General features: G+C 44.6%; 1 protein-coding gene across 1 annotated transcript; it reads right to left on the bottom strand.

Moving 5' to 3' along the window:
• Nucleotides 1-1,314: 1,314 nt before the first annotated feature.
• LOC112617516 (U8 snoRNA-decapping enzyme) lies at nucleotides 1,315-3,183 on the bottom strand. Its single transcript, XM_025374272.1, has 3 exons — nucleotides 3,015-3,183; nucleotides 2,642-2,911; nucleotides 1,315-1,798 (listed from the first exon to the last, which is right to left on the bottom strand). The coding sequence occupies exons 1-3, from the start codon at nucleotides 3,150-3,152 to the stop codon at nucleotides 1,619-1,621; spliced, it is 588 nt and encodes a 195-aa protein (XP_025230057.1). The 5' UTR covers nucleotides 3,153-3,183; the 3' UTR covers nucleotides 1,315-1,618.
• Between the last annotated feature and the right edge of the window lie 10,314 nt (nucleotides 3,184-13,497).

Raw genomic sequence — 13,497 nt, 5'->3', positions numbered from 1 at the left:
TGGAGGGAAGACAGGTGCATGCAGATCTCCATTTAACACACACACACCTGAGTGCCCAGCATCCTACTCTAAACTGACCATCTCAGAGCTCAGCCTTGCCCTGCCCTTCTGCTGTTTCCTTAATCAACCTGATTTCAACACCTAGGAAAACATCTACTTCATACCTTCTGAGAACGTGCTCCACCCACATCTAGCTGATAGTCTCACTTCATTTCACAAAGAAGAGATTCAAACTCCTTCATCATTTCCCCATTAATTTAGTCATCCTAATCTTCTACACTTGTCCTTTTCTGTTTTATTGAGCTCTGTGAGGCTGCAGGGCTGTGTCTCTTCCTACAAAGGTCCCATCCCTCCTCCTTTCTTATGAACTCTGCTCATTCAGGGGTCCTCCTCTTCATGCCCCTCCCACCTCTCTCATCACACCATCTTGACTGTTGCCATCAGCATTGGCATGCTCTACCTCCCATCTCAAACATGCCTTGACTCCACAGCACTCTAGTTATTAACCTGAGCCCCTTTAGGGCCAACCTCTCACATGCTCTATTCCCCCACTTTCCATTCACTCAACCAATCCAGCCTGCCTTCCACACCACCCTTCCTGAAATTGCTGCCATCATAGTCATCAAACACTTCATGTTACTGAACTCAATGGACAGTTCTGCCTCTGTTTTAGTGAAACCCTCACAAGCACTCCACATAGTCCACTTTCTGTCTTTAACGTGCCTGGTTCCCTCTGCCCAAACTCTTAGGATTGGGCTTCCTCAGGGACTTGTCCTGAGTCCTCTTCTTTTTGTCTTTCCATGGATTACCTCCTCCAGTCTATGTTTTTATACCACCTTTATGTACATGAAGTGAAGGCAGGGCAGCGTTAGACTGGGGTGGGTCAATTCCCTTCTGATAGTCTCAGAGTCTCAGGCATCCCAAAGATGAAAGCTCTGGAGGAGAGACACCAGTACTCACAGGTCTCATGTCCGTGCTCCGTCCAAGGAGACCTAGCCACTTCCTTACCCCTCCTGCTCAGTTTCAGAAGAAAAGGATTGGGGATTGGTTGGGCTGTTCTCCCACCTTTTAAGAGCCAACTGCCTTGGTCACCACTCAAGACAAGAGCAAGTCTATTTTCAGGAAGCACAGGGGGTCCTCTGCTTCTCTATCCTCCCTAACAAATAAGCTGGGCTAGACCCTGGAGGGCAGCCATGGAGGAGTGTGGGAAGGACTCACCCTTGCTTCAGAAGTTCCTTGCAATCAGGGACCAGGGTATGGTGACAAATGCCACTTCATGGTTACACTGGACATGACCAGGGGAAGGTGTCAGGCTGTGTGTTATTACAGATTGTATATTTGCATGCCTGGGGGTTACTAGGCTGTATGCATATAAACAGGGAGGAGGCAGGCTCTGAGAACCTGCCAGCGTGCCTGGGATGAGCTGTGAATTTTTGCCCCTGATGCCATGAGTTGGAGGTGCCTCTGCTCAAAACATATGGTACACACTTCTCCTTCTTTTAATCTGGTATCATGTGTCATCTCTCAGGTCCAATAAGAAAACATTCCCACGTCCTTCCCTCCCTCCCTAGTACCAAGGTCCTCATCTCAGTTTCCATGGGTCCATGGAGGGCTGCCTCTAGTGATGAGCTGGAATCTTAAGGCCTGAAATAGAGCCAGACTGCAGCAGTCCCAAGTCTTGGAGAGCTTCAAGTAACTGCTCCCGGGCAGAGCCAATAAAGGAATTCTCCAGGAAGGTAGGCAGGCCTCCCACACCATCCCGCAGGGTATACAGGGGCACTCGCACCAGGCCCAGCACCTGTAAAAGGAAGGAGACAGGAGACACTGGGGCCCCAGGTGGCTCATTCCCTTAACTCCATCCTCTCTCCAGCAGATATTTCTAGAGCAGAGGCCTCACCCCTTAATACTCCAGCAGAAACAGGCCCAAGGCTCACACCTCACTAAAGCCTAGTGGCTCAACCTTCTGCAGGAAAATGACCCAAAACATGTTATCTAGCTCTATCAATTAATCTTTCCCACATCTGCTTCTAAACCTCTAATGGCTCCTGTCTCGAAGATGTATTCATACCCTTTCACCAGTGGTTGTCAAAATGTGGTCCTCGGATTATCTGCATCAGTATTATTTGGGAACTTTTGAAAATGGCAAATTGTCAGGTTTCCTCTCCCCCCGCCCCGCCACCAATGCAGGAATGCTGAGAGAAATCGCTATTTTAACAAGACGCCCAGATGATTCTGCTACCTGCCAAATTTTCAGAACCACTTTCATACATAATCTATCTACTAGCCCTGCCTGAAATAGCAGGGCCACATCTCCTACACAAGAAAAGCAAACCCCAAGAATAAAACCTAGGTTGCCACACCTAGATAATGTGATCATCTATCACACTGTCAACAGGGAACAGCAGAGAGACATGGATGAGTGTGTTCTAGAAAGGATCTCTCCTGGTAAAGGGTGGGAAAGACCTTTACACAAAGCCCAGGTTGGCAGTACTAATTCAAAGTAGAGATGACCACGATCTCAACTCCACCAAGAAAACTGGGGAGAGGGCAAGGTCAGAGGGGCAGACTTTTCTCCAGGGATGCTTTCTTGGGGTAGAGAAGAGGAAACTGGGAAAGGGACAGAGTCCCAGGCTGGCCCCACCTCCAGCCCGTGGTCCTTGGCGCGTGTTGCGCCGGCCTCCACAGCCAACAGCTGCTCGAGCGTCAGACGCTTGGCATAGAAGTGGGCCACAACGCGTGGCCCTGACCCGGCGTGGGAGCTGCGGTAGTCAGTGCGCTCCACGCGGAAAGCGGCCGCCGCCTCGCCGAGCTCCTCGCGCAGCTCGCGGTTCAGCCCGTCCTCTAGGCTGCTGTCCTGCGTGTCCACGAATCCGCCGGGGAAGCCCAGGCGTCCATCGAAGCGCATCTGCATCTGCGAGAGGGGGAGGCAGGGATTGGCAGGGGAGCCCCAGAAGAGACCCCCAGAGAGGGTGCGGGGCTCAGGCAGAAAGTGGCCGGGCGCGCCCCCTTCTCACCAGTACGGCGTAGCGCAGCGGGATGCGGCCGAAGAGCATGCCAGGGTCCGGCGCGTAGAGGAGAGCATGGCACGCATGACGCCAACCCGACCCCAGCGCCAGGGCCTCGCCCAGCTCCAGCCTGCGGGCCCCGGCCATGGCCGGACACTGCTCCTCTGCTGTCCGGAAGACCCAAGTGGGCAGAGGGGCGGGTCTCACCTCGGACCAATCCGAGCCTGGGCGGTGCCGCAAGGCCCAATCCCTGCAGGAATAAGGGGAGGAACCTAGGCGCCTTAGGACCGGGCGCCGGGACTGGTGCGGGAGGCAGCTAATCAGGGCGGGACTTGCAGACCTGGTTGAAGTCCAGGGCCCAGGAACGCTAGGGAAACCGAAAGCAGCCTCTGGGTTGGGCCTGCGGTGGGGCGGGGCTGGGGGTGTGGCCGCGCCCTGAACCTGGAGCAAGGGCAGTACATAAAGATTCCTGGGAGCCGAAAGGGCAAGTCAGGAAAGTAGCTTTGGTTGGGTTTCGTGGTACACAAAGCACAAGGCCTGGGTTGGGTTCGGAGGAAATGAGGCTTGCGGCGGGGCAGGGCTGAAGGTATGGCAGCGCCCTGAACCTGGAGCAAGGCTGGTACATAAACGCCTACGTCACAATCTGGAGTCAGCTGAAGTGTCCCAGCAGGTGAGGAAGAGCTGGGGCGCTCAGTTGAGTGCTGGGAGCCAAAGAAGCAATAAGTACATTTGGTTGGGTGTGGTGGTACACAAAGCACAAGGCCTGGGTGGGCGTTAGGAGGAAATGAGGCAGGGTTGGCCTCAGACACCAAGGCCCATCCTAGGGAAATGGGGATGGAGAGGCGCCATGGTCTAACAACTATCTTGAGTGGTGAAACTGAGGGGACTTGGTGACTGAGTGAATGGGGAAGAGGGAGCGCTGGGCTAGTGGTGGTTCAGAGTTTCCTGATGTGGTGTCATTTTCTGAGAAGGGGAGAGTAGGAGAAGGGTGAGCAGTGGTAAGTGTAGTTCTAGTCAGGAATTGGGGGGGCCATAGGCAGTGGGCAGCTGATCGTGGGAGTCTGACGCACAGGAAATGGCACATGGAGAAGTCACAGGGCAGTGAGATTTTCAGGGGAAGTGTGGGGGTGGAAGGAGCTGTGAGTGAAATCCTGTGGCCCAGGACTGGGAGTGAGGAGGGGTGAGAGGTAGAAGAAGCTCTCTAGGCTTTCTAGTCTTTCCCTCACACACCCTGACACCTCTGAGCTGTGAAGGAGAGTGGGTTACCCTACCATTAGGGCAGAGGCCTACTCAGGGCCTGATGTTGAGGAGCAGGGATTTAGGATCCCTCACTCCAGGCCAGGCCTTCCCCAACCTGTAGAGCGCCCCTACACCAGGTGTCAATATTGATTATGCAATAGAAAGCAGGAGGCAGCTCCTTGAGGGGGGCTGGGCATAAAGTCAGTCACAGCCTGTAAGTGACAGCATGTGGTGGGAAAGAGTCCGGACCCACCCAGAAACAGGCTTGTGCCCTTAACAAGTCACTTAACTCCCTCAGATCCCAGCAGCTCATCTGTTAAGTGGAGATGATACCAACCTATTAGGGATGCTGAGATATGTAAAGCACTTAGAACAGTGCCAGGCAGAAGGTAAATGTAGCCATTCTTGGAGTTGAGGGTTGGGGCACAGTGCTATGTCTTACGTTGAGGACCCAGGGCTGGGTACAGTGGCTCATACCTATATTTCCAGCACTGTGAGAGGCGAGGTGAGAGGATCATTCGAGGTCATGAATTCGAGACCAGTCTGGGCAACATAGCGAGACCCCATCTCTACAAAAAATAATAATAATAAATAAAGACCCAAGTGTTGGAAATGAGCTGCACTCATCAGGCTCCAGTGTTCGAAGGAGGGATGAGACTGTATGACATCATCTTTCCTAGCTTAGTCTTCTGAGTTGCAGTGCAGAGATATTATCTAATAACATGAAGCAACTGCATTAAGGTGATGAGTCTGTAGGTATGACACAATTGTCATTAGCCTGCTGGAGTTCTAGGGGGTTTGGAAATAGCCCTGCTTTAACATTAGAGTCACCTCGCGAAAAGCTTATAAAAATTTTTAAAAGCTGCCACTTTTTCCTACCACAGACCAATTGAATCAGAATGTATGGGGGTCATGCAGGGGGTCATATGTGGTTTTTAAAATGTATTTTAGGTAACTAATAACCAGGGTGGAGGACCAGGGCCTTCCCCCTTCCACTAGCATTCCAAAGGCGACTTGGTTTTTCTCCTAGATAGGCTACCTTTAATGATTTAGGATCAAACATGCCCTTTCCAGATCTTCAGGCTGTTCTTTCTTTCCTGGTTACTTGAGGAGACTTTAAAGATGGACTGTTAAAGATGTACTTCAAAGATTTCGAAGGCAACATGAAAAACTGTAAAACCAAGGCAACAGCTATACGAGTTTTAACGATTTTGGAGATCAGAGCTTTTTCTAGATGAATATGATAAATATGGAAATCCTTTAGAGCCCCCAACCTTGCCATCCCTTTCAAATCCTTCTTTGCCTCTGCCCTACCTCCCCACCCCCACCAACCATCCCCCATTCCACTATCCTAAGGCAGAATACCCAGGACTCAAGGCTGCAGGTAGAGGGCTGAGCCATGTACCTAAAGAGCTGCTCCAAGTTCATAATGGTACCTGGAGCCAAAAATAACTCTGTGGTCAGCCCGGGAAGATTCTAGAAAACCAATCTATTATTTTAAAAATAATAATGAAAAGAACTAAGCATTTATCCTGCCTTTTTTATGTGAGCTCTTCCTCAGGGCCACCACATAGTTAATGAGAGGAAATTTTTCTCACAAAGTATTCCAGGTAATCAAAGACGAAGGACAGAACCAATCAAAAATTTAACATTTGTTAAACTTTAAAGAATTAATGGAATCTAGGGAATGAGAGGAAATTTATCTCACAAAGTATTCCAGGTAGTCAAAGAGGAAGGACAGAGCCAATCAAAATTTTAACATTTGTTAAACTTTAGAGAATTAATGGAATCTAGGGAATGATTATCACTGGTTGCTAACATCATGAATAGACAGTTGTTATACACATTGTGATGAAAGAGCACACTACCTCCTTTGGATTATTTCTGCCAAAATATTGAACTATCATCTTAATCTAACAATTTATAAGAAATTCAAACGAATACCTATTTAAAATATTAGGAAGAAACTAAAATGATGTATGTAGTAATAGATTAGAGTTTGAAACATCAGTATGAATTCACTTTTAGCTTGATGTAGATATGGCTATATATATATATACACACACACATCCACACACATATGTGTACATACAAAGGTTAGTGTGCACACATATTTCCTTCCTCTGTCAGCTGAGTGGACTTAGAAGCAATGATATTCCAATAGCAACAAACACAGCAACTGCCACATTTTGGTTTCTAACACCATTTTCCATAAAAGGAATCAAAGCCCTTTGGAGAAATGGCTGATTCTAACATTGGAAATATGCAACATGGATATACAATAAGCCTAAAGCATCTTGTGATGCCAGAAATTAAGGAAGTTCACCAAATAAAAAAGGACAAAAATCTATATCGATGGAGGTGTGTCAAAGAAACAGGGACACAGGGACCAACTGAAAATGTTTCTAGTGGTCAAAGCTGAAAGAATTTGAGCAACAAAATAAGTAGTATTGGATTATAACTTGAAGTATCAAATAAATATCTACAGGCCCATACTGATAATACAAATAAATAATGAAAATTTATTAGTAAATAAATGGAGAAGAGAAAAACATCCTGTGCAAAAGAACTGGAAATAATTCATGCAGCTACTCTGCCCTCAAGGAGGTGGAGCATAACTCCCCACTCCTTGTGGGTTGTGAATAATGACTTCCTTCCAAAGAGTGCAGTATGAAAACAGGAGAAGGAGTAACTTTGTAACTTTGTGGAGAAACCTGACAAACACTACCTTGAACACATGATCAAGGTCAAAATCATCATTGACAAGTCATGTTGGTAGAATGTACCCTTAATACGAAGTAATGAAAATGGTACTTTTGTCTGTGGTTTTCCTCCAAAAAGACATAATCCTTCTCTAACCATGAGAAGAGCACCAAGCAAATCCCAGTGAAGGGACATTCTACACAATACCCGACCAGTAAGCTTCAAAATTGTTATTATCTTAGTCCATTACAGCTGCTGGAACAAAATACCACAGATTGGGCGGCTGAGAAACAATAAATACTTGATTTCTCCCAGTTCTGGAGCCTGAGAAGTACAAGATCCAGGTACTGGCAGATTTGGTGCCTACTGAGGGTCCACTTCTGGGTTCATAGAAGATAGTCTTGTGCTGAAACCTCCGTGTGAGAAGGGGTGAGGGAGCTCTCTAGGGTCTCTTTTATGAAGTCACTCATTTCAGTCATGAGAGCTCTGACCTCATGACCTAATAACTTTACAAAGGCCCTACTTCCAAATATCAATACAATTGGAGTTAGGATTTCAATGTAAGAATTTGAGAACAAAAATATTCAGTCTATAACAATCATGAAGCATAATGAAAGTCTGAGAAATTCTCACAACAAAGATGAGCCTAAGAAGACATAACGTGACTAAATGGAATGTGGTATCCTAGAGAAGAAAAAGGACATTAGAGAAAAACTAAGGAAATCTGAATAAAGCATAGATTTTGGTTGATGATAATGTATCAAAATTGATTTATTATTATAAGAAATGTTTTATAATAATGTAGATGTTAATTATAGGGTGAAGTAGGTAGAGTATATGGGAACTCTCTGTACTATTTTTATAAATTTTCTGTAGATGTAAAACTTCTAAAAAATAGGTTTGTTTTAAATCAGGAGAATACAAACAGTGAAATATATAATGAACAAAAATTTAAAGGAAAAATGACCTGATTTCTTTAATAAATAAATTACAAAGGGAAAAAAGACATGGTGGCAGAATCTATACATTAAGAGACTGAGGAAACATACCAATTGAAGCAGTTGGTTTATTTGAATCCTAATTTGTCCAAACAAATTTATTGATCATTGTTTGAGGTGCTAATAGTATGGTGGCTGTTTTGTTAGGGTTCTTTATCTATTAGAGATACATACTAAAACATTTGTGAACGACGTGATAAAAGTAATTCAATGAGGGGGCAGAGGCTGAAGTTATAAATAAAATAAAATTGGCCATGAATTGATAATTTTTGAAGCTGGGTGATGATGGGGCTATTAAGGACTTATGTTATTCTGCTTACTTTTACTTTTATATAGCTTGATGTTTCCATAGTAAAAAGTTAAAAATGAAAAGATCTTGGGCATCTCATGAAGTAAAGGTAAAGGTTATCATTTACATTTGAATAAAACTTTGCATTTCACAAAATTCTTTCACAGACAGAATCCCTTTGGTCAAGGAGAGGGAGAGGGAGGTAAGGGTCTGGTCTTCATTTTTAAGCAGGAAGAAGACTACAAACCACCATCTGCCATCTGCCAGGTAATTTTAAACCAGTCCACTTAATCCCCATCAGATTTTCCAGATGCTTTGAATGCAGAGCCAAGGTTGAGAACCACTGATTTAGACAAATATACTATGGGGGAAGGAGAAGGAGGTTCTACCGGTAGAGAGCAACCAGCTGGAGCCATTTGGGACTTAGCACAAAGGACTTCTTGTCAGGGAAATTCACCTATTGAGAGACATTTTGGTTGTTTCCAATTCTGGGCCATTGAAAAGAATACTAATAAGCAAAGTCCCTCTTCTGCTATGAAACTAAGAGTGGGCAGATATTCCCTCTCTGGCCCTTGGGTAACTGAAAGGAGGCTTATGACCAAAGCACAGCACAGCCAATGAAATGATCCTGCTCAGAATACTGACTCTGGAGAAGTGACACAAGATATATGATCAGAGTTAAGGGTTCAGTAGGCCAGTAATGAGTGCCAGTGGTGGTGGTTCCAGTAGCACAATGGTAAATATCCAGTTTTGAAGGCTCAGGTGGCAGCATCCTAAGCCCACTATCCCTAGAAAGGTGCTGGCTGTGCCTCACCAACCCTCATCCCTATCTCATCCTTGTTCTCCAGCCTCCCATTAAAACTGTGAGCTTCCTAATAAATTAAATTTTGTCATAAATATACCATAATCCATTTCTATTGTTTCTTTCTTTTCTTTTCTTTTCTTTTTTTTGGAGGCAGAGTCTTGCTCTGTCGCCCAGGCTGGAGGGCTGTGGCGCAATCTTGGCTCATGGCAAACCTCCACTTCTCAGGTTCAAGCGATTCTCCTGCCTCAGCCTCCTGAGTAGCTGGGATTCCAGGTGCACGCCACCACGCTCGGCTAATTTTTGTATTTTTAGTAGAGATGGGGTTTTGCCACGTTGGCCAGGCTGGTCTCAAACTCCGGACCTCAAGTGATCCAGCCACCTTGGCCTCTCAAAGTGCTAGGATTACCGGCGTGAGCCACCACACCCAATGATTTCTATTATTTCTATCCAAGAACATTGATGAGTATATGAGGACAAAAACAGTAATCAAAAAGTCACATACGAATGAATGATTTGAAATGGCCATAAGTGATTTGAAGAAAAGGTGAAATTAATCTGGTCTGGAAGGTCAGGGTATAAAGAATGCTTCCCTTAGGAAGTGACACTGAAACTGAGACTCAGAGTTAATGAGGTACCATGTGGAGGGGTGGAGCAATGGGAGATTGATGGGAACCAGGGGAAAGAAGAGTGGGAAGTACATCGCCAGTAGCGTGAGATCAAAATGGCTTTCTTAGCTCCCGTTGGTTTGGAGGGTAAGAAACTAAAGAGGAGGTGATTGAAATGCAGGTGACACATCTTTTTGGAATATTATGATCCTCGTGGAGACTGCATAGTACCATGGAGCAAATCTTACGGTTGAAGATAGTAGACCTGTAGTTCATACACCAAAGAATTAATGAATCACGTATGCCTACTGGAACAAAGGGGTAGGTAGTATACCTGGCCTTGTTGTTTTCCTCTGTGGTGGACATCAGGTGTTTGTGCTATACACTGCCGCCTCCCTTAGAGAACTGCTGCTTCCCTAAATCTTGATCTGGTGAGATTGCCAAGCACAGCTCTCCATTCCCCTGGCCACAGTGAGGGCAGAGGATCCAGGCCTGACCAGTCAGACTGCATATTCCAGTCAGCACAGGGGGATCCATGTGAGCACATGGCTCAGACTCAGGCAGGCAGGCTCTGCTCTGATTTTGTTCATTTTGGGCTGGAGAAGAGATCTTTCCTCAACTCCACAGATTACCCCAGTATTCCTCCTGGGATGGATCCTTGCCCACCCAAGAATCCTTTTTGTTTTGCTTTTTATTAGGGTTAGTTTCTGTATACATATAAGAAAAAAAAATTTTTTACTTTTTAACTGTCATTTTATGACCATAGAATACATACATATTGTACAAGATTCAAACAATAAGAAAACACATAAACAAGACCATTTCAGAGTTTCTATCCCTGTCATATATTTTTAGTTTTACTACATGAGGTAGTCTAGAACAATGTGATCTATGATTTCTGAGGGAGACTAGAAGATTTGAGAGGATTTACTGAGGTTTGATAAGGTCCAATATACGACTAATTTGGTAAATGCTTCCTGAGCCCTTAAAGGTATATTCTCTGAAGTTCCAGAGTACAATATTTATCTGTTATGCAAAGTATATCAATTATATTTTTGGCCTTTGTGCTGGGTCTATTTGGAGTATAGAGACAATAGTATCCCTATAACATAAGGTTGTCCTAAGGACTAAATATGTTAATATATGAAAAGAACTTATAATACTGCCTGCCACACAGTAAATATCCCCCAAATGTTAATTGTTTTCATCATCATTTTCATTTTTATTCTCTTTAGATACAGATATGCATACTTACAAGCTGACATTTTGGCTGGGTGCAGTGGCTCACGCCTGTAATCCCAGCACTTTGGGAAGCTGAGGCAGGCGGATCATGAGGTCAGGAGATGGAGACCATCCTGCCTAACACAGTGAAACCCCATCTCTACTAAAAATACAAAAAAATTAGCCGGGTGTGGTGGCATGTGCCTGTGGTCTCAGCTACTTGGGAGGCTGAAGCAGGAGAATCGCTTGAACCTGGGAGACAGAGGTTGCAGTGAGCTGAGATCGCACCACTGCACTCCAGCCTGGGTAACAGAGTGAGATTCCGTCTCAATTTAAAAAAAAAAAAAGCTGACATTTTATCTGTCGAGCACCAAAGGAAGTGTGTTTGCACTCCTCAATCTATTTTGTTAATTTCATCCTACATTTGCAGATCATGCTATATATAATCTGAAGTTGGTAATTATGATCATTGTAGATAATCTAGTCAATTAAATAATTCTAATGCATTTGACATTCAATTTTGATATTAATATTATGATGATTTCTTACCTTTGACTGTAGTTCCCTGACATTCTTTCCCATTCTTCCATATTCAGCAGAATCTGTTGCTTTGGTATGTCCCTTAAAGTAGTAAAATTTCACGAAGACTCTTACCATCTTCAAAAACTAAATCATGCTACTCATCCCCTCACATAATTAGCACATTTTTATTCTTCTTCCCCATACTCCCTATTATCTAACTTTCATGGAATGACCTATAATTGGGGGGCTATCATGTTAATCAAATTATTTATTTTTTATATTACACACATTTCCATGTATTGGTAACATATTGATAGCCGTAACACAGTAACTCAGCATTAAATTTGTACATAATAGGACCCACTGCCTCACAACCAGCTCACAGATTTCTTACACAATTTTCCTGATGTTATTTACTTTGATTCATTTTGTGCATTCCTGAAAAACACCTGTATGGTTTTCCAGTAAATCCAAGCATATCCCTGCTTTTGCACATCAATTTAGATAGACATACAGTTTGTGTTGTAGTAAGTGGCCTAATTATCCTACCTTACAAATGTTTTTCACGTGAAAAGCATTCTGATGTTGTTTTTCAGTTTGTATCTTTTTGTTCCCCTGAACACAGTGAGTACTTCCCACTTCTGGTGTAGTATCTTTTGAGTTTAGGAAACTTTTCTTCTTGTTTCCTCTAAAATAGTGTTCCTGTTACACGCGTTCTGTTAGTATTTTCCTTTTATCACTTAACAAGACTCTGGATTCTCATTGTCTGATCTCTGTATCTACAATGTTCTCCTTGGCCATTTTCCTTGTTTGGCACTTTTTCTCTGGGTTCTAGGGGATTTTCTTAAGCCTGGTCTCCACATCAGAGGTAGATTTTCCTGGGGCTGATGATGCTCTTGCTGTTTCTAGGGTAATGTTAAATTCTCCAATACAGAGATCTCTCTCCTTAAATCCTTTCCTTGGTGTTGCCAGCTGTTCCTGCATGTCCTATCTTTTCTCTCCCCTCATTCCAGAGTTCGTGCTCTCCTTAAATGCCCTAAGCAAATACTGCTTCTACTCCTTGGAATGAATCTTCCAGAGCATGGTCTTTATCACGTGCGTCTGGTGCTCACATACTCTTCTATTTTGTAGTATTTCTGGAACAGATCTATTAATATTACTTTCTGTTTACTTAATCAGAGGCAATTATTCTGCTCTTTTGCTCTCAAACCATTGGGGTCATTCACCTGTTCTCCCCTCCCTGTTTACCTGGCCTTTCCCTACATCCACAGCCTGGAATTAGTGCTGGATAACAGGATATTGTAAACCCATTGGTTGTGTTTTTCAGATGCCTGAAGAAGGAGAGAGGACTGGGACTGTGGGTGAGAGTCCTGTTTGGGATTTGTTTATCCAGGAGCTTTTTATACTTGTTGAAAACCCCACCCAGGGGTTGTCATCCTGAGTGAAAGGAGGGTATCCTCTGCCACCATATCAGCTGAGAATGTCCATGGTGGGTTCCTAGGTGGGGAGACGGGTGCAACTCAGGACAGCAGCACTTTCGTGAAAAGCCTAGGCACACAGACTCCCTTCATCAGGGAGCTGTTGGTGTGGAGCTTCCTTTTCCTGTTTCATGTCCTTCCTGGAGTCCCACTGCTATTCTTGCTTTTGGAGTGTGAGTGCTGCCTTTGAGAAGACTTCCTCTCTGCCCAGCTGGCCCCTGCAGACTGCCTCCAGCCCTAAAGGGAGCACGAACTGCCTCATTTGCCCAAGTCAGAAGGGAAGTGGGGAAGCAGGGAGAAAGCACATGGTTTCTTTTTGCTGGGGCCTTAAGTCCATGGGGGAGTTTCCCATTTTTCCTTTTTCCTCTGCCCTGTCCATACTCCTCTTCCTCAGAACTGAACAGGTTTTAAATAGAATCCCCCAACCTGAGATCTGCTGCACTTCTCTGTCTGATAAGGGCCAAGGTTCAGCATTTTTACTCTGGCTCAAATTCTGATGCCATCTAATGATTTGCTTACAGACTAAATTTTTCCCCTATTTTTGACTCCCCCACACCCATTTGTGCTTCCATTAGAGATAAAGGATTTCAAAACATTTCTGTGAAATAAACTGAAACTGAAATATGGCTTCC

The sequence above is a fragment of the Theropithecus gelada genome, unplaced genomic scaffold (genome assembly GCF_003255815.1).
Source record: "Theropithecus gelada isolate Dixy unplaced genomic scaffold, Tgel_1.0 HiC_scaffold_219, whole genome shotgun sequence".
NCBI classification, from domain to species: domain Eukaryota; kingdom Metazoa; phylum Chordata; class Mammalia; order Primates; family Cercopithecidae; genus Theropithecus; species Theropithecus gelada.
This window is presented reverse-complemented; position numbering and strand designations above follow the sequence as displayed.

What these genes read in the sequence shown, in the direction of transcription:
- LOC112617516 (XM_025374272.1), bottom strand. Translation starts at nt 3,152, where the DNA reads ATGGCCGGGGCCCGCAGGCTGGAGCTGGGCGAGGCCCTGGCGCTGGGG. An exon ending in CGCTGCGCTACGCCGTACTG is followed by an intron (nt 2,912 to 3,014) that starts GTGAGAAGGGGG and finishes CCCCTCTCGCAG; the next exon opens with ATGCAGATGCGCTTCGATGG. An exon ending in CCAAGGACCACGGGCTGGAG is followed by an intron (nt 1,799 to 2,641) that starts GTGGGGCCAGCC and finishes TTCCTTTTACAG; the next exon opens with GTGCTGGGCCTGGTGCGAGT.